The sequence below is a fragment of the Pantherophis guttatus genome, chromosome 1 (genome assembly GCF_059756535.1).
Source record: "Pantherophis guttatus breed Tessera chromosome 1, ASM5975653v1, whole genome shotgun sequence".
Classification (NCBI taxonomy): Eukaryota; Metazoa; Chordata; class Lepidosauria; order Squamata; family Colubridae; genus Pantherophis; species Pantherophis guttatus.
This window is the reverse complement of record NC_142063.1, coordinates 252,976,883-253,002,433: the sequence shown is the minus strand read 5'-3', so window position 1 is coordinate 253,002,433 and position 25,551 is coordinate 252,976,883. Positions and strand designations below refer to the sequence as shown.

The 25,551-nt window shown below is 39.1% G+C and overlaps 1 protein-coding gene across 50 annotated transcripts in view; it reads left to right on the top strand.

Annotated features, from left to right (window-relative positions):
- The window catches only part of TRDN (triadin), a 233,932-nt gene that overhangs the window by 26,665 nt on the left and 181,716 nt on the right, over positions 1-25,551 (top strand). For 49 of the 50 annotated variants that reach the window (XM_087882735.1, XM_087882727.1, XM_087882730.1 and 46 more), the window contains exons 4-7: positions 7,170-7,199; positions 8,928-8,957; positions 21,474-21,533; positions 22,029-22,091. In XM_087882735.1, the coding sequence (XP_087738861.1) occupies positions 7,170-7,199; positions 8,928-8,957; positions 21,474-21,533; positions 22,029-22,091 (183 nt within the window). The remainder of the gene's footprint in view (positions 1-7,169; positions 7,200-8,927; positions 8,958-21,473; positions 21,534-22,028; positions 22,092-25,551) is intronic. The other variant, XM_087882728.1, reaches the window with a different exon arrangement.

Below are 25,551 nucleotides of genomic sequence, written 5' to 3'. Positions count from 1 at the left end.
TTCTCTGCCCTAATGATTTCTTCCAACAACCAGTTCACCAAACTGCTCAGAAAATTAACAACCGCTTCTCCCGAAGTGGTGCGAACTGGCTGAATCCCACCACTGGTCATAAATGTGAAAAATGGTCATAAGTCACTGTTTTCAATGCCTTTGTAACTTTGAACAGTCACTAAATGAACTGTTGTAAGTTGAGGAGTACTGTAAGCAATGATTTCATGATTGGGATGTTCCTTTATAGCCCAGATCACATGCCTTTTTAACTAATATAATTAAAACTCAGCTGGAACAAAAGCACTGCTCCTGACAAGGACATTTGACAGTTTGAAGTAGCACCTAATTTCAGCCACTGCGGGGATCTTCGATTAGTACCGCCTGCAAATACTAACCATTATGTTGTTTTACCACTGGGTCCCATTTCTTGATAGAGTGTCAGATCATTTAACCATGCTACTGAAGCAGAAATGCAGCTCTCTAGTCCTTCCTAAACAAGAATTGTCACATAAGGTTTTTCAATTGTGACAATAAAAGTATAAAACTGTAATCACAAAACATAGAGTTACAGAGAGAATTTCACTTTCCATTTACATCCTATATTTTATTTGAAAAAGAATTGAACGAATTATATTCTTTCTGAAAAACCCTATATTAAATACAATGCAGCAATACTTTCAAAAGTCCATAATTTCTAATTAAAAATGTACATTATAGTAATAATGTTCATAAAAGCTCAAAACTAAGGCAGATTATAATTCTAACGTTTGAAGATTCTTTTATGTTTTTGGAAACCATGTATTTCACATACCAATTAAAAACTCCAAAAGAGGGAAGATACTAGAAGTCTTCCTATTTTTAAGGCTTGATTGAAAGATATTTTTCTTTTAAATAGAAGAACTGTCATGGTCATTATTAGGAACAGACAATAGTTTGCATTCCAAAACATGAGGAAATACAAACATAGCACCTCTCTGATATTTTTTTAATGCTGCTTCATTTTTCCCCCAGATCATATGATAATTGCAGAGGACAGCTACATAATCCCAGAAAATGTATTTATCCATTTATAAAATGAATTCATTTATTCATTTAGTATACACACACTCACACACACACACACATTTTGCAATTGCAGACAGATGCTATGTTACTGCTCCCTTACACGTTGAAGTACCATTTAGGAATTAAATTTGAAGTAGCCCTGGTAATGATAGCAACCTTTAACAATCTGACGCACTCCAGTTATATTAGGTTGTAATTCATGAACATCTGGGAATTATGAAAAAATATCATTCAGTTTATCTGAAAGGTCAAAGGGCCCAGGCAGGAAGTGGTTGTCCTCAATGACAATGTGTTCAAATTACTTCTAATCAACTAATGATACATGTCAAAATCTCAAAGTTAAGGGATTTTTGGAGGCTCTTTATTTAATTAGAGCTTTTCAAACTGCCTAAACAATTGTAGGATATATATGGGCAACCCAGGGCTAGGGTCAAGGAAAAAGCCCTAGCTTTCCCAAATAATAAAAAAGAGCCCAAACATTGCCACCATATCATCTGAGGCTATCAGGACGAATAAAAAAGATGATAGAGGCGAGCATGTATCAAATCAGAGATTCCTTCCGGGTAGCAGACCAATATGGCGAATCTATATTGAATGCCAAGGCGAGGGGGCGATGTCCGGCATTTTCGAGGGTGTTGGGGGGCCAGCTGACCATCTTACAACCCCCGCCCAGCAAGCTGAAGCATAGCCGGCTCGATTGAGCCGTAGATGGAGCCGGAAGAACACCCGGCCGCCGTGGAGTTAGTTAGGGATGGCGCGGCGGGCGGTAAACGGCGGCGAACGTTGAAACCGAAGCCCAGCTGACTGTCATGAATCAAACAGCTGCGGGGCTGGAGCGGTTGAGGCAACGGTCAGCGATGTTGCTGTGGCGGTGGCGGCGCAGGCAGCGCCAGCGGCGGTCCCTGGGCTGCTGTAAACTTGATTTGCTGTGTACTGGGCGCTGCGGGCGGCGACGCAGGGGCGGCAGCCATGGATACGGAGGCGGAGCTGACCAAAATGACACTTGCAACTGCGATGATGACACCAACAGCAGCAGCAACACCAGGAGGCTAGCTATGAGGATGCCCTCTCTAGACGATGGAGAGGGCTTTGCTGCAAGCAGTTACCCCCCCTCGATGTAATGGGAAGGGGGCCTGGACATTCACTTAATCACCTGAATTCAACTTAATCACCTGAATGGCCCTATCTAATAGAGCATGGTAGTGGTGGGGGCTGAGAACTGAAGACATTTTTTGATCTTCCCCTGACTGCTTCTCCCCCCCCCCTTACTAGACCTAGGCCTAGTTTGGCCATTTAGTGAAAAACTTGCAGCTATTCGATCAACTTATAGCCTTTATTTTAAATATCTTTTCCTCCTTGACTATCCTAGTTATCCTGATTATTTGATTTCATCTCTTCCGCCTGGATGCTCCACCTTGCTTTTTTCGACCTTATCTTCGGATTTTTGCTGGTATCAGAAAGGGAGGAAGCATAGACATCGAGAGTCTTGAACAATTTATTTGTAATATTTATACAAGTGGATGGGACGGACCATCTTCTCCTTTGTCTCTGTAACTCTGGACTGGTCGCCATGAGAGGGCGGTCATTGAGACTCTCATCCCCCTTTTTTGACTAACTTATTTTAATCACAAGACTTTCCCATCACTGTAAGAGGGAGATGGTATTCCGATGTTCTATTATTTTAGCTTCCTTGTACAATTATCTACTTTACCCTTTTTGTCTTAACCATCTGTTTTAAACCATCTTTAACACCTTAAGAAGAAAATGGCCTTTCATCGCCTCCAATTCTATCTCACCTCCGATGTATTCAATAACAGAACTCCTAGCACTGCGAGATTCCCCCCTCTCGCAAGTTTGGCCCTCCCAGTTATCTAGGGCCGCCCTCAAGGACGGGTTTTGGAACCCTGAGAGGTGGTATGCTAAGAACCGGAAGCTTTGGGGTTTTTTAGATAGTTTTTCAAATTCTATTTTAAAGGGATCTGGGATGAGGGTGGTTTCCAATTTAAATAATGAGGCTGGGGGGCCTCCCGGGAGGGGGGTGGGTTGTATGGGTTCAGGGATTAACCCGTGAGGGACGGGGTCTAGTCCATCTGAAGAGCACGGCGGAGGAGATGCTGAATCCGGGGCCAAGGAGAGGGTTAGAGCTTGTGCTGTTGATAGACATTACATCAGTACTGTAGGTGGGAGGGGCAGATATGGCGGGAGTAGGGGGCCACATCAAGTTGCGGGAGTGCGTGCTCGCTGTCTTCAAGCGGTGGCATGCTCCGGCCCCCAATGCTCTTCTCGTTCCCCAGGTGGCACAGACCCTCAGGCCCTGGGCCTTCGGCTGATGCTATGCAATGCCAGGTCCGTGGTAAATAAATCCCCCCTCATTTGTGATCTTGTTCAGGAGGGGGGAGCGGATCTGGTGGGTATTACGGAGACCTGGTTGGGCCAGGAGGGGGGAGTCCCTCTCGTAGAGATGTGCCCACCCGGTTTCCGGGCATTTCATCAGCCAAGGTCACAGGGAAGGGGCGGGGGGGTGGCAGTTATCATTAAAAAGGGTCTTAGTCCGAGGGAGGCCACTGTTCCTCAGACGGCCGGATGTGAATCCCTCCTTGTGAAGTGGGGTCATGGGGTGCAGATGGGCCTGCTGGTTACGTACCTGGCTCCCTGCCACGTGGCAGCAGCCTTGCCTGAACTACTCAACGTTATAGCCGCGGTGGCGATTGATACCCCTAGACTTATGGTCATGGGGGACTTCAACCTGCCGTCCGTCGGTGAGGCGTCTGAGGTGGCTCAGGAGTTCATGGCTTCCATGACGGCCATGGACCTGACCCAATTAATTCATGGCCCTACTCACACGGGGGAAAACACGCTGGACCTGGTTTTTGTTTCTGGTCAGTGGCTGAGTGGTCTCAAGATAGGGGATATAGCGATCGAGCCCTTGTCATGGTCAGATCACTCCCTCCTTCGCTTTGACCTTCGAACCGCCACACCCCGCCGCAGGGAGGCGGAACCGATAAGGTGGTTCCGCCCCAGGTGCCTGATGGACCCGGATAGGTTCCAGATGGAGCTTGGGCCATTTCCTGAGGCTCTGGCACACGGCTCGACTGAAGACCTAGTGGCTGCCTGGGATAGGGCGGCCGCTGGAGCTTTGGACCGGGTCGTGCCTTTGCGGCCTCTGACCCGGCATCGATCTCACCTGGCTCCCTGGTTCACCGAGGAGCTGAGGGAGATGAAACGCCAGAAAAGACGCCTGGAGAGCAGTTGGAGAGCCAGCCGTTCTGAATCTGACCGAACACTGGTAAGGTCTCATATTAAGACCTACCTGGTGGCAATAAAAGCGGCAAAATGTAACTATTTTTCCGCTCTTATTGCATCATCAGATAATCGCCCAGCCGCCCTGTTTAGGGTGACCCGCTCCCTGCTCCACCAGGAAGCGCGGGAGGACCCCTTGGAGGGTAGAGTTGAGGACTTTGTACAATATCTGTATGACAAAATCGCTCAGATTCGGGAAAATTTGGACTCTGACTGGGTAGATTCGGGAGGGAGGATGGAGGCAAGTCTTGAGAATATTATCTGGGAAGAATTTGATTCTGTGACTCCGGAAAACGTGGACAAGATACTGGGCAGACTGAGCGCGGCCACATGTTTATTGGACCCGTGTCCCTCCTGGCTGGTGCTGGCCTCTCGGGAGGTTACACGAGGCTGGCTCCAGGGGATTATAAATGCTTCCTTGAGAGAGGGTGCCTTCCCCGCCGCCTTGAAGGAGGCGGTGGTGAGGCCTCTCCTCAAGAAGCCTTCCCTGGACCCAGCAGTGTTGGCTAATTACCGTCCAGTCTCCAACCTTCGCTTCGTTGCGAAGGTTGTTGAGAGTGTGGTAGCGCGACAGCTTCCTCAGTACTTGGATGAATCGGCTTATCTAGATCCGTTCCAGTCGGGCTTCAGGCCTGGATACAGCACGGAAACGGCATTGGTCGCATTGGTAGATGATCTCTGGAGGGCCCGAGACAGGGGTTGTTCCTCTGTCCTGGTCCTATTAGACCTCTCAGCAGCTTTTGATACCATCGACCATGGTATCATGCTGCACCGGTTGGAAGGGTTAGGGGTGGGGGGCACCGTGTTGCGGTGGTTCTCCTCCTTTCTCTCTGATCGGTCGCAGTCTGTGTTGACAGGGGGGCAGAGGTCGACCCCGAGGCCCCTTGTATGTGGGGTGCCACAGGGGTCGGTTCTCTCACCCCTTCTGTTCAACATTTATGTGAAGCCGCTGGGTGAGATCATCCGTGGTTTTGGGGTGAAGTATCATCAGTATGCTGATGATACTCAGCTATACCCCGGACCACCCCAATGATGCCCTTAAAGTGATGTCCCAGTGCCTGGAGGCTGTACGGATCTGGATGGGGAGGAACAGACTCAGGCTCAACCCATCCAAGACCGAGTGGCTGTGGTTTCCGATGTCCCGATATAGTCAATTGGTGCCATCACTGACTATTGGGGATGAGTCATTGCCCCCCACGGAGAGGGTTCGCAACTTAGGCGTCCTCTTGGACTCACGGCTGTCTTTAGAAGAACACTTGACGGCTGTGGCCGGGAGGTCTTTTTATCAGGTTCGCCTGATTCGCCAGTTGCGTCCCTTTCTGGATCGGGACTCGTTAAATACGGTCACTCATGCCCTCGTCACTTCACGCCTGGACTACTGTAATGCTCTCTACATGGGGCTCCCCTTGAAGAGCACCCGGAGGCTCCAGCTGGTCCAGAATGCGGCCACGCGGGTAGTTATGGGAGCAGCATGGCGCTCCCATGTGGCTCCCCTCCTGCGCGAGCTGCACTGGCTCCCTGTGGTCTTCCGGGTGTGCTTCAAGATCTTAGTTACCACCTTTAGAGCGCTCCATGGCTTAGGACCGGAGTACTTACGAGACTGCCTTCTGCCACCAATAGCCTCTCACCGCCCAGTACGCTCCCATAGAGAGGGCCTTCTCAGGGTGCCGTCAGCCAAACAGTGTCGACTGGCGGCCCCCAGGGGGAGAGCCTTTTCTGTGGGGGCACCCACCATCTGGAACGAGCTCCCCCCAGAGATACAGAAGATTCCGGATCTGCGCACTTTCCGCCGTGCCCTCAAAACATTCCTGTTTCAGCAGGCCGGCCTGGCCTAACTTTCCCTTTATATTGCTTTTTTGATTTTATTTTAAACTGGGATGTCTTGAATTATCTAGGACCAGAGTGTTTAGTATATTTTAATTGGTTTTTTATTAATCGTTTGTATTACATGTATTTTTATCGTTCGCTGTTCACCGCCCTGAGTCCCTTAGGAATAGGGCGGTATATAAATTTAATAAATAAATAAATAAATAAATAAATAAATAAATAAATAAATAAATAAATAAATAAATAAATAAATAAATAAATAAATAAATAAATAAATAAATAAATAAATAAATAAATAAATAAATAAATAAATAAATAAATAAATAAATAAATAAATAAACAAACAAACAAACAAACAAACTGAGTTTAGGGAGTAGAACCAGATTTGGCACAATAGATGCTATTGGAATGGAAAATACTGAAATTGCAATGAAAAATATTTGTTTGGTGCTTGAGCCACTTGAATTCAATGTATAAACTCATATTTGTCCATTCCTATCGCAGATCACAATCATTTCCATAAATCCTGATATGCTCATAAAAAACAGCAGTAAAAAATCTCAAAATGGAGCTGCTGCTTCTTTTTTCATTTACCAGTGTACCAAACATGTAATGTTTGAATGCATTTAAATGTGAAAATAATCTAGCATGGAATAAGAATACAACTAGATTATTATTGTGATTATTATTATTCAAGACCTGTGGTGGCACAGTGGTTAGAGTGCAGTACTGCAGGCTACTTCTGCTGACTGCTGTCTGTCTGCAATTTGGCAGTTTGAATCTCACAAGGCTCAAGGTTGACTCAGCCTTTCATCCTTCCAAAGTGGGTAAAATGAGGATCCAGATTGTTGGAGGCAATATGCTGACTCTGTAAGCTGCTTAGAGGGGGGTGTAAAGCACTGTAAAGCAGTATATAAGTCTAAGTGCTATCACTATTGCTATTGCTGTTCATTTTATTCTGCTTATTATTTTATCTCTTGGCTTAGGTGAAGGAGAGCCATCCCTGAAAGTAAAAGGTTTGTTGATTTTTATAAAGAATCATATGCTTTGTGTGATTAAATGGGTATTAGGGCAGAAACAATGCAGTTTTGTACTGCCAGGGCTTTGCTAATTATGCGCCTTCCTGCTAAATTGCACCTTCCTTCTCTGAATAAATGGATAAATATCATTTGAAAGCCATGCAGAATACTCAGCTCCTGGATAGCAAGCTGCATGCCTGAATAACTAAAGGTGTTCTCCAGTAAAGTTGAAAGCCTGAGTAAGTTGCTACTGCCCTAAATGGCTTGTTTTATTTTTTGGTAAAATTCCTGTGTCTTTAACAGTTGTGTGATATTTAAATAGGGGGAGATGTTTTCCAAACACTACTTTTTTATATGTGGAAAAATTGAATATGAATTCTTCAAGAACCAAGGAAAGTGGCTGCTTGCCCCTATTTAAATAATATTGTATCAGAAGATCATTGATCTAGGAAAACTGACTTTTTAAAGATTCCCTGTATGGAAATCTAGTTGATCAAGTTGACTTTTCCCAAATGAGGAAGCCTTTCTCATTGGATTTTATCTTAACTCCTATAAGTACCCTACAAAAAACTGATCAGAGACAGAGTTTAGCACATTTATCTACATTGTGTTGCCTTTGCAACTAGGGCCTCTTCTTAAGCTTGTGCAGTTCTACCAAAGTTAATGCAGAAAATGGAAAAGAAGCAAATAAGGCTGCCCATTCAATGGAGCCGATGGCTTTGTCTGAATGTAGCGCTTCCATTTTAAACTCTAGGCCACCTAGGGGAGTGGGGTTTTTTCTGTTTTGTTTTTACTGAAAGACACTGTAGAAATTAATGGCATTCCATTTTGTATAAGAGATGCAGCTACTGTCAAAATAGTAATGATGGACAAAGATTTATTACTTGAAAGTATTCTTCCTTATTAATTGTGAAAAAAAACAACAGATATTTGTCCCTCACTTGGGAACAAATTATGACGTCCCTGATGGAATCAGTTCTCTATGGAGGAGAAACTTAGCAGCTTTCAGTTCATGTCCTCCAAAATGGAAGAAAATGCTCTGGTATCTAATTCTTGCCATATCCAATGAAATAGTTTTTGTCCCAACAGGGTTAACTGTATGAACAAGGGGGAAAGGGAGCATTTAAATGGAATTGGTCAGGTTTAGCTATAAAGTAGGATCAGTGAAATTCTTCAAACTCATAAACTGGTGAAGATAGTGAATCAGCAAGAACCTGTATGTGCCATTGTACTTAAAATTATAGTGCTTCATCATTAGAGGTTTTTAAGAAGAGACTGGACAGCCACTTGTCTGATTTCCAGAATGATATCCTATTGAATCAGCAGTCAGCATTAAAGAAGCCAGTTTAGTCTAGTTGTTAAGGCATCAGGCCAGAAACCGGGAGACTATGAGTTCTAGTCCCTCCTTAGCCATGAAAGCCAGCTGGATGACTTCAAGCCAATTATTCTCCTTCTCAGTCCAACCCATCTCACAGGATTGTGATTGTGGGGAAAAGAAGAGGGAGGAGTATTAGGTATGATCATTGCCTTGAGTTATTTATAAAAACAATACAGTCGAGATTAAAAATAACAAATAGTTACTTCGAAGCTCATCCTATTCAGACAGAAGTTAGGCCCTTCCTTAATTTTGTCAGAATTTCTTTTCTTTTTTTATTGTTTAAGACTGCAGAAGAATGTCTTTCAAATTCACTAGTAACTTCGTGATTTTTTTTTTCTCTCATGCAGAAGAAATTCAACCACCAGTCAAAAAGAAAGGTGAGCCAATTTAAGAACAAATTAGGTTTCATATTTTATCTTAACATTGAATGGCAGTTTTCTGTTGATTTACTTTACTAGCATGGGTCACAAAACACTGGAAGAATAGAGAAAATGATGAAAACAGGGTGGGTGAAATAAAAGTAATAACTACCTTTGAGGAGTAGAAAAGCTTTTGGAAGAAAGAGGATTTTCAGAATTCCCTGCCCTGCTAATTCCTCACCTTGAAAATAAAAAATTAGAAGAAGCTGAACTTCCTTGCAGATAGTGTATTAGTGGAAATTCTGATAAGAACACAGATAAGGGCTCAGCTCAGTGGTGAAATTCAGCTGGTTCTATCTGGTTCGGGCGAACCAGTAGCGCTGGCAGCGGGAGGCTCCACCCACCTGCCTGGATGTCATCATGTCCTGTTTTTGACCCTCTGTGCATGCGCAGAAAGTTCTGCGCATGTGTGGAGGAGACACGTGTGCGCACTCACATTTGCGAACAGGTAGCAAAGGTAAGTGAATTTAACCCCTGGCTCAGCTATGTTAGGGAAAATTTGTTCACAGCTCTCTAAAGATACAAATATCTTAGTTTATAGAGGACAGAGAAAATGGGGCTTACCTGTCCATTCATATCCTGCCTCTTTCTGATTCATTTCCATTGGTAAGCATCTGAACACTTTGTTGATTTTCCTTCTGTAGTATTTTCAGCAATTGCTAAAATTGCCTGTCCTACAAATTTCACAACTAAAGTAATTTCTTTTCGGCTTGTCAGGAAGCTCAAAAAAGCTCAGGACATCTGCCAAAGAGAAGGAGGAAGGGGGGAACGCCACAGGATGTAGAAGATTAGAAAAGGGAAGCAAGACAAAAGGAACTTTGATGGAAATCACTGAGCTATGGCCTAGATTTTATTATACATTTGAGACATATGGTGCCTGGAAAGCCATTAAAAAAGGGTGTGGACCAATAGAAGTGAAATTGGGGAAAGGCAAGACTCTGAAATGTTATACTAATATGAGAATCTGAAAAGACAGGCAGAAAGAACAAGCGAAACAAGGGAATTTTTTTTTAAAAAAAACGGGGGGTTGCTATGTAGGCCACTTGGAGCACCTGAGGAGTGGTGAGATATAAATCTAAGAATGAGATTCTGTCATTGTTAATCATAACTTCCTCTTAAAATTTAAGTACTGTTTAAAACTTGTGACAAAATATTACAATAGAAAGCTTTTCATGCCATTTAATTAAGCTTAGTCTTATATTAAGGAACATGCCTCAATAAGATTAAAGAAAATTTATTTTGTATTAAATTTATATTTACTGACAAACTAAATTTTATATGTATGTGTGTGTGTGTTTCCCCAAAAATAAGACCCTGTCTTATATTTTTTTTGAACCCCGAAATAAGTGATTGGCCTTATTTTCGGAGAGGTGTTATTATTTTGGGGCATGTGGAGCAAGATGGGGCTCCTCTTGCCATCTTACCCGAATTCCAGCTCTATGACTTGGTATGCTGGGGTGAAGCCCTAAATTGCTATGTTTTCCCCCTTTATTTTACCCATAGTGATTCTAAACAATACTGAGATTTCTATTTTTTTTTTATTACATGGTTAAAACAAGCAATGAAAAATAGGAAACAAGAAATGTTTTAACCTGCAGTACAGTTTAAAATACAAGCCAAAGAACAGCTCGATTCTCTCCTGAAAACCTGTGGACTTGATAGAGTTTGCCAGTATGGCAGATATTGGCACCAGTTGGGTAATTAGTTATTCTATTCGCTCCTCTCTAAAGAATATCTCTATTTGCATATTTAGTGCTTTCAGAGTTTAGCTGATTTTCTCTTTATATCTCCATATGGCAATGTGCTTTTTTTGTATTTGAATTGCTTTTGCCATGGTTTGGAATGGGGCTTGCTGTCTCTTAACTGCTTCCCACTGGCTGGGGTTTTCAGAATCTTTGTTCATGGTTTTTTTTTTTTTTGGTTGAAAAATGCAGTTTTATTTCCAAAGTTCCTGAATTACATAAATATTCTCTTGACGTGCTTGCAAAGCTTATTTTAAATATTGTCTTCCTTTGTTCTTGATGACTTGCATCACCCATGATTAATGCAGGCTTTGGATCAGAACTACCCAATTTAGTGACCATAGTATTAAAAACAGTAGGTGGGTCATTCCATGACAAGTGGTCTGGAGCTCCCAGGTCGACCATCACAGATTTTGATGAAATTTGGTATGAACATGCACACACGTTTACTTTATTGGTAAAGTGTTATGTTTGCCGATGCAATACTTGCGGAGATATAGTCATTTGTATGACCCCATATCACAGCCTTCGACAGTATGACTCTGAGATTTCAGCAACTTTGAGACATAATATCTCTGGCAATATTTTGTTGAGAGAAACAAAACTTGGCCATCTTGTACAAATTGTTGTGCTGTATTAAACAAAATAATAAAAACATTCTCATGAGCGATCTCCATCTAGATAATTGGGAGCAAAGTTGGCCAAAAATGACTTGAGTTGTGAAAAAAGGGTTAAGTTTGGCTTCTTATATCTGAAAGGTATGAGAAATTTGAAACTTTGTGTGTAATAACTTAGCAACACAAGGTTGTCGAATATAAAATTTCATTCTCCTACTGCTTTCCAATAGTTCACAAATTGAGTGTAAATTTGATGGTTTTTGTAAAAATGCCAAAAATAGGATATTTTCAGCCCACTTTTACAAAAAAAAAGACCTTCTGGAAACTCTATTAAATCATTCTCATTAGAAAGAGCATGTTTCAAACCCCCTAAGAAAATAGAGTTGGTGTTTCATCACTGATACATAAAGCCCTAAAAATAGGGACAAAGTGGAGGATGTTACTATGGCAGCGTCACATCCATTCTATTGTTTCATCTTGTTTGTTTTATATAGACATCATTACTACTATTATATTGCATTTGTCCATGGTGACATTGACACTACCAGTTCAGGCACTTGACCCAGCAACCCCATCGCCATAGGGGGCACACCTGATAGCCATGCAATACCAGCCACGGGTGGGTTTCTTGGTTCAGGATCCCAAGCCTGTAGTTTGGTTTCTTCCTTGAGGTTCCAAAGCCTTGTGTGTGTATCTGTCTGGTTCCCAAGCTGCTGATTAGGCAGCTTATCCTAGGTTCCCAAGCCTAAAGTGGGTATCTTACATGGTTTCAAAGCTGAAGTCCATACTGTTTATATGAACTGCCAAATTCCAACAATTGCTTATGTATTATTGAATTTACACGCCACATGCTCTAGCATCACTTCTGGAAATTGATACTGTCAACCTGACAATGTAACCGAAAGCGCTGAAAGCATGCAAATAAGATGTGGTTCTGGAACCCAACAAACTTCTTGTCTTTCAGGCCAATAAAATGAATGAGCAGGACCTCGTGGATGCATAAATGTTACCAACGCATCATTTTGTTCGATCGAAATTTCCATAAAGTTGCCTACCCACTATTCTTTGTCATAAATGCAGGCAACATAACATCTGGGAAATAGGTTGGCCAATTTTAAATTCGGATCGATGGTATTGGATAGTTTGGCCACAAAGTTAATTGTGTCATTTGAAACTTTGCTGAAATTGAATTTGAATCAACTGGCACAAACTGGTGATGACCTCTTGCGATGACCAGCTATTGTGCTGCTAACTTTCCGTCTTTCTTCTTGCAGCATCCTGCTTTCTTTGATTTCTCTCTTCGGAATGTAGATATATTTAATTCGGTGAATGTTTCTGTCCAAAAGTTGAACAGATCTGTTGGCATATTTGGTCAGTTAATAATGATGATGATAATAATAATAATAATAATAATAATAATAATAATAATAATAATAATAATTTTATTTCTATACCTCCCTTCTCCCGAAGGACTCAGAGCGGTGTACAGCCTATTTAAAAACAGAATCAACATCTATTTAAAATAATTTAAAAATATTAAATAAATTTGGCTTAATTTAAAACCCCAAAAATTTAAAACATCCAATTTAAAATTATGTTGCTAACCCAGCCTGGCAGAACAACAGGGTCTTGAGTGCGCAGCGAAATACCCGGAGGTCAGAAATCTTACGAATTTCTGGGGGCAGTTCATTCCACAGGGCTGGGGGCTGGCTTGAGCAGCCAAACATTTAGTCGTGCCGCCAACTCCATTGCATGGTGATTTAGTGAAACAAAATCACATGGTGAAACATTCACAGACTTAAATATATATATATATGTTTCCCAGTTGTTATGTTGCCTGCATTTATGACAAAAAATGGTGCGTAGGCAACCATTTTGATCAAACAAAATGATGTATTGGTAACATTTATTCATCCGTGAGGCCCTGCTCATTCATTTTATTGGCTTGTCACAAAACATCTGCACACCAGAAACTGAACCAGTTGTCAGGACATGACAAATCAGCCTACTATGAACATCCAGAAGTCCAAAGGCCTTGGAAATAAATAATTTTAATTTGTAATTAAAACCATAATATTTTTATACCATGTAGGTGGAGTAGGAAGCCTTATAGGCACCAAAAGAGGCACCTAGAGATACTTTGTTTTCCCTAAGCACCACAGTACCTACCTCTACCTCAATTTTAGCAACTTTTATTTAATTGTATCCAACTATCTCCTGATTTTAAAAAAAAGAAAATAAGAAAGCAGAAACAAAAAAATTGTGAGCAACTACTGAATATTTCATAATGCAAAAATACTCTTCTCTTTCTTTGTTGTTTTTTTTTTTTTTTTCAAAACACAGCTGCTTGCTCATAGAACTTGCTGTTAAGTTGGATCTGGGCCTCATTATAGTTGAAACATTTATTTAAGATTTTTAAAATAAATTTTAGTCAGGTTTTAATAATTGTTATAATCATGAATATTTGTCAGGTGCTTAGAGCTACCGGCATCTTTCTCTCTCTCTCTCTCTCTCTCTTTCTCTTTAAGAGACTTGACAGTTTTACTTAAGTAAGAATTTAGTAAAAGTACAAAGAGGAATAATGGCCTTGGATTCAAGGAAAGTAAAAATGTACACGAACAGAAGGTGGTTGAAGAATCTGTATTTAGTTTTTCACAATAGATGATAATTTAATGTAACAGCTTTCAGCTTTAACTGATAGCAAGGAAGAGTTCAGAAACTTTCACTTCAGATCAGCACAATTTAGCATGTTAGTATGTAAGTAACTGCTATATTTAGTTACAGTTTATTTCAATATGCGTGTTAAACTAGGGCGAGCAATTGTCTTGATTGAAACAAATATTAAAATGAACCATGGTTTGGTAAGTTTCAGGGACATAATAAACAATGGCTACTTAAACTCAGAGATAAATGCTTCTTAAGTCCTTGATGTCATTTTGGAAGAAAAAAATGTAACTTCATTGTGGTTAAAAATGTGTTTTGTGAAAATTGTTTTGCATGTGGAAAACAAACACATATATTTCTCAGACCCTAGGGCTAGGGTCTGAGAAATATATTTCAATATACGACCTAATTGGGATTAAAGTTCCATAATTTATTTATTTATTTAGCATATGGCATAGAACATATGGATAATGGTAATAAAACTATATAGAAGGAGTAAATAATATATAGTACATGTATGATGGAAATATGTAATCAATTTTGTAAGGTTTGAGGAATTCATATACACCCACACCATATATACAGTATATAAGATTACATTTTAAAATATGTTGATTTATATGAATGAGAGTGTTGTCTATATTAATTGTAATGTGTCCTATATATAAGCATAAGCTAGTAGTACTGCTTTACAAGGCCTTGGTAAAACCACACTTGGATACTGTATCCAGTTTTGATCACCACAATATAAAAAGATGTTGAGAGTCTGGAAAGAGTATAGAGAAAAGTAACAAATATGATTAGGGGGCTGGAGGCTAAAACATATGAAGAATGGTTATAGGAATTGGGTATGTCTAGTCTAGTGAAAAAAAGGATTAAGGATAACATGATAGCAGTGTTCCAATATCTGAGGGGCTGCCACAAAGAAGAGCATGACTGCCTAGGTAACTTGTCTTGAATAGCATAGTTTTAGCTAAGCCCAAACAAACAACACTATCCCAAGTCCAGCAAAATTTGTGGAGACAATGGAGAAGTTTATTAGGGTACCAACTGCATATAGATGGAATCCAGGGTCACACTCATTGACAATAACTGCCAGCAGCTTCATAGGAATTTTAAAGAACATATTGTACAAAATGGAACACTGCAGGAAACAGTTAAATAGAAATACTTGTATTATTCATTGCATCCACATTCTTAAAGATTCTCTTCCTATATACAGGAATTTATACTTAGCCACAAATGTCATGAAGGCTGCAAACTAGACACATTTATAGGAAAATGCCCTTGATTACTCAATCAACATAGTTTTGATGACACAATAAGTAGTCTTCACTGCATTAATGATAAAGAGCTGACATTTAGGAAAGTACAACAGTTCTCTTGCAACCACTTACTCTGAAAATCTGCTATGCGGACATTTTAATAAGTTTGTGTGGTTTATTGAATTGGCTATACTTATGTTTGATGTTGTTTTGTTGCACTTTATTGTGTTGTTTATACTTTTAACTATATGCCATTGTAGGAATCAAACTGAAGGACTATTCACATTTTCTTCATAAATAAACATAAGCTTTCTCCAAATCAGTCTCATGATGCAGATAGTTACACTCAATTTGCAAAAATACTTCTTGATGCTGTTCATACCATAGATTTATTGCACTCAGTTCTCATTTCCAATGATTTTGCAGCACAAGATCACACTAACTAAATTCAAAGTCACTCTTCTGGGAACACAGATTCCCACTTAGTTTCGCTATGCAGTGCCTGGTGTCATTTGAAGCTTTAGCTTAGCACGATGTCAGTACAGGCAAAGCTTTGTGATATCGTTAGTTCCTTCCCCTCTGATCAGGTAGGAGAAGAATGAGTGGAGCCAGTGGAAATACTACTGTACTATATTAAACATAACTCTCCTTTAAAAAGAATGCAGGGTCTCCCAAATCAGACCAAAGTTCAATTTGGTTTTGGATCTGATGTCTCATAGTGGCAAGCCGGCTAACTTTCAACAGCTCACAATTGAAAGTAAAAAGGCAGTTGAGTTTAACTCATTTCCCAATTACTTAAATGATTACCTCTATGCAATTTGGCAGTGAAGTAGAAATGCTTTGCCATTATTTATTACCAGGATAGTTTTTCTAGCTTTGCAATCTAACCAACAGATCTGAAATTCCTTGAGGATCTCCCATCTAGAGCTTAATTTCCAAGATCAGTCATAATTCAAACAGCCACACCGTGATTAGCAGTCCTTTTGAACTGAGATTGACTCCTGAAGATTAAGACGGACAAATCCATACAACTTTCAGCAATTACAGTAATTTGCCATTGTTGTCTTCTCTAGCCAACTCAGCTAAAGCTGGCCTCCATCCAGCTACTAGTAGATTTAACCCTGTTTAGCTTTTTAGATCAGCCAAGGTTGGCTAGATAATATCACCTATTTAGATAGCTCATAAATAGGCCTACTGAACTTGAGACTTTTTATTGTTGTTATTTTGAAGAATGTAAGTCAGTCACAATGTGAAAAGTATAACTACAAAATGATTAGGGTTCTATCTAAATGCATTATAAGGATCTGTTATGTTTGCCATTTACCAAATCTGTAGAAAATAGTTTTAAAAGTGCTTTCATGCAGTGCTTTTTTAGTCATATTGCCCAATAAAAATAATCAAAAATAATACCTTCAAATCAAAGTATTTGCCTCTGTGGGAAATATGATGTGTTTGACGTGCCTGCAGTAATATTTTCATCACTGAAGACTTCTGTGGAACTATGCACAGTGAGAAAAATGCTTAAAATTCTCAGCAGTAAATCCCTAATCCATGTTAAGTCTGTGTTGTTCACTTCCTCCAGACAAAATAGTGTTAATATTTAGATGCATCAAAAAATCATCCCGTATCAAATATCTTCTTGGTAAACAATGAACTACTGATTTTAAGACCTACAGTTGTTTGCTTCTCAGTGATATAACTATGTTGTTCTACAATGGTTAAGTACATAAAGGGAAGTCTACTTTGGTTTTATTTTTCAGTAAAATGGAGCAATCTACCACTATAAGTTCCATTATAGCTCAACCCAGCTCAGATACTTGTAACATAGAGATGCATTATCCATAGATTTTGGTTGAAAAAAATCAAGCAATATATGCCTAAGTACAAAAAGATGTATACTTTGAAATGTTGCAAAGAAAAGAAATAAGTTACTAAGAACCAGTGGTGGGTTGCTATTGGTTCACCCCGGATCAGGCAAACCGGTAGCGGCAGCAGGAGGCTCTGCCCACCTGCACATGCACAGAAGTGTTGCGCACACATGCGCAAGCATGCACACACACACACACACACACACACACACAAGCGAACCGGTAGCAAGCTAAATTGAAACCCACTACTGCTAAGAACTGCATATAAAAACGAATATTAAAATCAAGTCACATTTGAGTGAAGCTTGAGTCCTGGTGACCTCTTGGACATGGTTGGGTAGTTGTCTTGGAAATAGTATAGAAATTATTTGCCATTGCTTGCTTTTAGGATATTTTTTAACATCTCAGTCTTGCTTACAGATATTATATTGCAGGATTGCTTTTCTTTAATTGTTTTTACCTATCCTATAATATTGCAATGCTTGACTGCAATGCTATTGTTAAGCATTGCAATAAGGTTGCAATGCTTTACTGATGGGTGGATGTATCTTTTTATGGGATCCAGGAAGTGTAGCTCCTCTGCAGCTATGCTTACTCTGACCATATAGATCTTTAGGAAGGCACTTAAACCTGGCTCTTCCCAGAGACATTGGATTTGCATTTGTGCAAACCCACTAATTGTGATGCAGGTTGCTTCTTCTCAGTATAGTTGCTTTTTTATTATTTGTTTAACTTGTTCTTATTTCTGTAAGTTGCCTAAAGTCATTGGTGAGTGGGCAGCCTTAGAATCTGACTAAGAAAAGAACAGAAAAGAAAAAGCAGATTTTCTTGTGATTTTTTTTTTAAAATCTAACAGATAATTAAAGAAAAATAAGAAATTCTGGCACAGACCATATTTCGACCCATCTAAATATTTACACAATTTTAGTGATGGTGATTCCAATTATTTTTCTACAGTTAAATTTTTTACCATAGATGCCTTGTTTAGTTTGGCACACAAATGACTTAAAATTAGCACCACACCACACCTCCCAACAGATTGGCAGAGTATAAATTCCATCTGTCATTTACACTGAGCATGTATTGAAAACTTTAAATTGTTGCAGGTCAGGATACCTTTACTTGCCTCATACATTTCTTTTCAAATGAGTTTGACTTGCTGAATTCACATTGCATTCTGTAGGAAGTTAAGTGATTCCTTTTAGATTGTTTTTAGCTAGTGTTCTTGTAACATCTTATACAAGAAACTGTGTAAGTGGGAACATGAGCTAAAAGTTGTAACAATTATAAATTCTTCAGGTTGACTATGGTGTATGGTCATGTATTAAGCCAAATGTAGAAATACATTTTGCGGAAGGAAATTGTGTCAAGACTTTAAGAGCCCGAAATGCCTTAATGAACTGAGAAATAGGATCTTTGGGAAACAGTTAAAATAGGCATGTTAAGATATTGTTCTCGTTTCTAATGAGAAAGAGACTAGGTAGCTGATAGTGATTCCATTACTATCTGATGAGGCGATTCTTTTACATAAATGTCTCATGCCTTATACCTCTTTTCTCAACTGTTTTATGCAGGGAAAATATCAAGATACTGTAATTAATTTTTTTTACAGCTTTAACATTTTACAGCATTAACATACAAGGTTTTTTTTTACAGTTTTATGTTTACTTGGATATTATCAAAGACAGTACGCATGAGATTTATCTGGTCACTTAATATCAATCTGCTTTTGTTGAAACAAAATTTGTACTTTTCAGTCCCATATATTTTAACAGATTATATGTTTGTATTGTACTGGATTGCATTGCATTTACTATATTAGGTAACCTTTCTCTTTCAGTCCAATTCACCTCACAAGGTTGTTGTTGTAGGGAAAATAGGAGGAAGGTGTGTTGGATATGTACACTGCCTTGAGTTATTTGTATAAATATAAAGATGGGATATAAATAAATAAAAATATTACTATATAAACACATTACATGTAGTGTAGCCATTTGCAAAGATAACAGATTGTTCCAATAGAACAAAACTAAAATTGCTGAAGGAGTTGTAGCAGTGCTGTAACATCAGTTGATCAAAGACTTTGTGTGATATATTTTATTAGAAAGCTTTCCTTTGCATTCATTTCTAGCACACTAGAATTTTTATTTTTATTTTTTGCATTTTAAACCTGAAAAATATTTTTCTGAGTTGTCTGTGGATATAATTTGTCACATCTGTGCTTTCCACATCTGGCATTACATGGGCTATATAGATCAGTCAAAAGTATTGAGAATCATATCTTGACATATGGTATCTCAACAAGCTTTTAGTTTACAGGATATAAAACAATTATTTAACTACAGTATAAGTGCTTTGTATCCTCATGTCATCAGTGAGGAAACTTTTATAAAATTGGCAATTTAAGAAGCTGTGGATTTCCCCTCTTTTTTTTTTTTTTGCTCTATTTCCTTGTAGCTAATGAAAAAGGAGCAATGGAATACATTTTAAATACATACTCTCTCACAATAATTTAATAAACTGTGGTGCCATCTCATGAAGAATCGGGGTGGTTGCCTTGGTGACAGAGATTATCCTTGCTGCTGCAGGATTCTGGCAGTTTTCTAAAAATGAATTCATAATATTTTGGATTTGTTAAAAATATGCTTTTCTGATGGAGATAAATTGCATCCTTTCAGCTGGCCATGTAATGCTTCTATAAAAATACAACTGCTTTAGCAACTCAGCAAAAAGATATTATGTGATTAGTTGGAAATTAAAGTGCATGCTATTTTAAAAAGTGAAAGGAAGCTTTGGAGAATGTGATTCATTCCACATTAATTTTTTAGCATTCCTTTAGGTTGCTGACTGCCCACACTAACCTCCAAATAATTTCTGTAGGATCCAGTCTCCTTGTCAACAGTGCTACATTTTGACAGCCTTGCATTTTGGAGAAAAAAATCCACACAAAAAATGGTATATTAAACCTAAAATAGATTGAGCAGGTTTTTGTAGAACAACACAAAACTCTAGCCAGAAAGTGGATGCCATTCAACTCACTCTATATCAGTTATTCACTTGCTGTTTCTGGCCACTAAAGGTGGCACCTGTTTGCCACAGGTGACTGGCTTACCTCTGCCCTTCTTATAAAAATGTATCAGTATGACTAGGAATTGATCATCATGGATTAATGATTAGGTTAAGTGGCCTAGACTTCAAACCTCCCCCCCACCCCATTCACCTATTCAGGTGACCCATTAGTTACTTCAGTTTCTCAGATTTCAAATTTTAAAAAGAGCAAATTTCACATCCCATTCTATTCTATTCTATTCTATTCTATTCTATTCTATTCTATTCTATTCTATTCTATTCTATTCTATTCTATTCTATTCTATTCTATTCTATTCTATTCTATTCTATTCTATTCTATTCCATTCCATTCCATTCCATTCCATTCCACTCCACTCCACTCCACTCCACTCCACTCCACTCTATTATTGGCTGCTGACTGAAAACCCAATAACACTAATTTTGAGCAGTGCTTTTTTCAAAGGGTAAACTTATTTATTTATGAATCTATTTATTTATATCCTATTTTTATTATTTTTATAAATAACTCAAGGAAGTGAACATACATAATATGTGTTTAGTGGGAATAGTTGATCAAGATCCTCTGAAATCTTAACATCTTGTTGGTACTCACAGAGGCAAACTATTCCAACTCTTAAGAAAAATTCAGCAGGCTCACTTTTTAAAGCAAACTTGCTCATTTCATGCTGTCTGAACCACCAGAAAAACCACAACATATTGTACTTATTATTTTCCAATTTTTGTGACCAACAATCTGTAGGGAAATGTATAGGAAAGATAATGTATTATGGAAATCTAATATCTATAACTAGAATTATATATGAAAATCTCTATATGTGACAGTTTCTCCCATCAAGAGTTATCACAAAGGGTAGGTCTAAAACCAAACTTGGAATCTGCTTGAACTGGAACAGTAAAATCCAATCTGTTGCAATCTGATTAGACGCAGAGCACCTTACCCAAGGAAATTTTTCTTCACATCTTGGGTATATTTTCAGGCAAAGCCACTGAAAGAAACAGCAAAATGTATCACTATCACTAGGAAAATGGCTAGGGGCAGTTCCATTACATTTCTCTGAAAGCCAATTCTGAACTGAATGTTGAGGTTTTACCTTAAGTGATTTTTTTTTTTTGATGGAATACATTTTGAAAGCAGAAATCCAACCAAGAGCAAAGTATAAGGAGTATCTCTATACTTCAAACATAATATTTTAATCATTATGCCTCTGTAATGTTTTCTCTGTTCCAGAAATCCAGATAGACAAGGCTGAAAAAATAGAGAAGGTAGAAAAGAAGCCAACACCAAAAGGTAATATTATATCTATTTGAGTATGTATATATTCTGTACATTGGCAGATCTGGTTTAGCACTCTCTTGCACAAACACATGCAAAGGGGTTATAGTCGATGCCCTTGAGCTCATTGTTGATGTCAGCAAGCATAAAATGCAAGCCTGGAAACCAATTCTACCAGAACATGCATTTTTTGTTGCCTAAGTTATCAAGAAGAATCAAATGCCTATTCAACATGGTCTCCTCTCATTTTTATTGGAAAATAATCCACAACAGCATACAGGAAAAAACCTATTCATTCCTATCCACCCACCCCCAAATTGTGGATAGTTAAAATGGGACATATCAAGGATGATGTCTTATCCATGGTGAGTATATTATTGATCAGAACTTCCTATATTTCAATTGTGCATTTGTCAACTTTGATGTATTTGCACTGGACTTCCTTCACAGTGTTCAAACCATAACAGTTTCCTTTTCCTCTAATTAGCTGGTTTTCTTCTTTGCTTGTAGACATTCAGAGAGACAAGGGAAAGGAAAGGGAAGAGAAAATAGAAAAGAAACTACCGCTCAAAGGTAATTAGTTTCATTTATTTTATAATCCAAATATTTTATATACAAGAAGAACATACAAAACTGCCCCAAATCTTGGGAAACATAGACAGTTTACATGAAGAAACTTTTTGCACAATAGATTTTCCCATGAATAGAATAGAATAGAATAGAATAGAATAGAATAGAATAGAATAGAATAGAATAGAATAGAATTCTTTATTGGTCAAGTGTGACACATCATAGAACTGCTCTGGAAGAGTAATGTGTTTGGTGGTTGTTTCATCAGCTCACTCATAAATACCCCTGGATATAACCTGTGATTAAAATAATAATCAGACAACTAAAAACAGATGAAAGCTTTAAGGATACCTTGAAGGAAATGCCTATATCTTTCTTAGTCAGATTTGGTGAAGAACCTATAACCGTGATGGTGAACCTATGGCACGCGTGCCACAGGTGGCACGCGGAGCCATATTAGTGGGCACGCCAGCTCAGCTCTGGGGTGCATGCGCGTGCCGGCCAGCTGATTTTCGGGCCTTCTGGGCCCACCAGAAGTAGGGAAACAGGCTGTTTCCTGCCTCTGGAGGGCCTGGGGGGGGGAAGGCCCATTTTTCTTTCTTACCTGGCTCCAGATCCTCTCTGTGTATCTGGGAACGGTGAAAACAGCCTTTCCCACTCCCTTGGAGGCCCTACGGAGGCTGAAAGGGCCCATTTCCCCACTCCCGGTGGGACAGGAAGTGATGTTTTTTCCTGTCCCCAGCCTCCAGAGACTCCTAGAGAGGCTCCTAGAGACTCCTAGAGAGGTTCTGGAGGCTGGGGAGAGCAAAAAATGTCACTTCCTGTCCCACCCATACACAGAGAGGATCTGGAACCAGGTAAGAAATAAAAATGCGCCTACCAGGCCATCCTGTGCCAGGAGCGGTGGGGGGGAAAGGGGAGGGGGTTGTGCACACATGCGCATGGGCATGTGCGTGCGCAACCCTCCCCCGCCCCCCCTCTCCTGGCACACGATGGCAAAAAGGTTAGCCATCACTGACCTATAACAAGGAGATCTATCTCAAACATAAGAAGAACGGTTGCAGGAATTGGGTATGTCTAGTTTAATGAAAAAAAGGACAAGGGGTGACATGATAGCAACATTCCAATATCTAAGGGACTGATACAAAGAAGAGAGGGTCAACCCGTTTTCCAAAGGACCTGAAGGTAGGACAAGAAACAGTGGATGAAAATTTATAAGAGAAGCAACCTAGAACTGGGGAGAAATTTCCTGACAGTTAGAACAATGAAATCAATGAAATGACTTGTGTCCAGAAGTTCTGGGTGCTCCAACACTGGAGTCTTTAAAGAAGAGATTGGAATTTGTCTGGTGTGGTATAGGGTTTCCTTCTTGAGCAGAGTTTTGGACTAGAAGACCTCCAAAGTCCCTTCCAACTCTGTTATTCTGTTATTAGTTTAGCAGTTTCTTCCCATAGAGGCTAATCAGATAACAAAATACTGAAGAATTAAAGAGTGAAAAATTTCATTGATTGAAAAATTAATATCTTGGCTAAGTCTTTATGAACACTTCAAATAAAGATGTCTTTGTTAACATTTGCTTTTTTTTTTAGCTACATTAATAAAGCATTCTGAATATATTACCTTTGTCTATACAAAGACAGACCTTTTAGAATAGGCTTATTTAATATGAGTGTTTAAAATCTGTATAAGATTTGTTCTTTCTTTATATGTTTCATTTTCTTTTTATTTCATTTTCTTATTATTTTTATCATATTACACTCTGAAAATTGGAGCTATTGCATTGATCAGAAATGGCACTAAACCATGGTAGGACCTTCTGAGCACTGGTTTAACAGCACAAAGAAAAATGGAAGAAATGAAAGCTGGCAGTATCATTTGAGTCTGCAAATGCTGAATTTTTTAGTCTTTTCACCTGGATTGCCATCGGCTGACCCATTTCTGCCAGGGCCACCTGCTGCTGTCTGCCATTTGCTAAACTGAGCCCAGATTAACTTTTGACATTTGATTGCAGCTGCTCCCAAAGCTGCAGTGGCTGCACTTAAGAGCTTCAAGATTCTATTTAATGTGTAGTGGGCAGCAATGGGCAACATGCAAATAATTTCTTGCGTGTCCAATTCATTCCAAGCTTGCAGGAAGACAACAAATTGTTTGCCACAGGCTCGCTCTAACTATGCAAATTAGTGCTTAATTATGGCTATTAACAATATGGCCCTTCCTGGATTATCTCAGTCTTGAAGAGAATAATGTGGAGTAAACTAAATTAGGAAAAAAAGAAATATGTTTTAATTTGTGCCAAGGTGTTAATTTTTAATATGAATGTGTATGTGTATACACACACACAGAGAGATTTTTAAAAAACATTGCATTGCAAATATGCCAGTTTAACACAATATGTTTTGCTTAAAGTTTTTTAAAATGAAAACCTACATCAGTTTGAAGAATTGATAAACATAAGAAAAGAAAGAAAAAGAAAAAACACAACTGTGTAAGTACAATTTTAAAAAGCTAAATAGATCTATCCCAAAATCTGTCTTCAAATAGCGATAGAAGGTAATATATTAAGAATACCTCGTTAATATAATTAAAAAATAGAGAGCAAATATCAACAAAGCAATCTTTAACTGAGGTGTTTTAAGCCTTAATATATCAACATATACATTTGCCTAAATACTGGATTAGTAAAGCAGTGATATTGCTTCTGCAGACAGTACCAAATTACCTTGCGCCCTTTCCTTATTTACAGTTTGCTCTTGTTTTTATAGGTTTCTCTATATTCTTGCTAATGTCCCAACACTAATACTACAGAAGACTGTACAAGGCCATGCTTTATCTCAGGGTGACATTTTGCTCCACAAAGGTCCTTTGTAAAATTGCAGGTGTGATAAAATTCATCTCACTGAGCTGAGGAGGCCGTGCAACCATAGACAAGGCACTTTACATTCTTTTAAAACCTCATAAGTTCTCAAAGCAATGCTCTTCGCTTCAGGAACCTTAGTACGTCAAGATGTTTCAAACAGGTGCTCCACACAGACCACTAAAGTGAAGCATTTCTTTGGAGCTTTGCATAGCACCATCCTTTAAAAAGTCAACCCACTTTCAGCAGACACTCTTCTCTTTAAATAAGCATTGGTAGCAATGTGACAGAGGCCATGCAGAAGAATTTGGGGGAAGGGAAATAGTGTGTGAGTCTAGATGTTTACTAAACTAAAGTATACAGTGTATACTTTACACTATACTATACTATATGTATGTATGTATGTATATGTATATACAGTGTGTGTGTGTGTGTGTGTGTGTGTGTGTGTGTGTATAAATTCCCGTATAGAATTTTCATGGAGATCGTAGAGGGACTGGCCTTGGGTTAATAAACATAGGCTTGTGAGATACGGCATATTTAGCTGGCATTTTTTTTAGTTTGATCTGTTTTCATTAAACTAGAGATGATTATCTCTCCCAGAAGAAG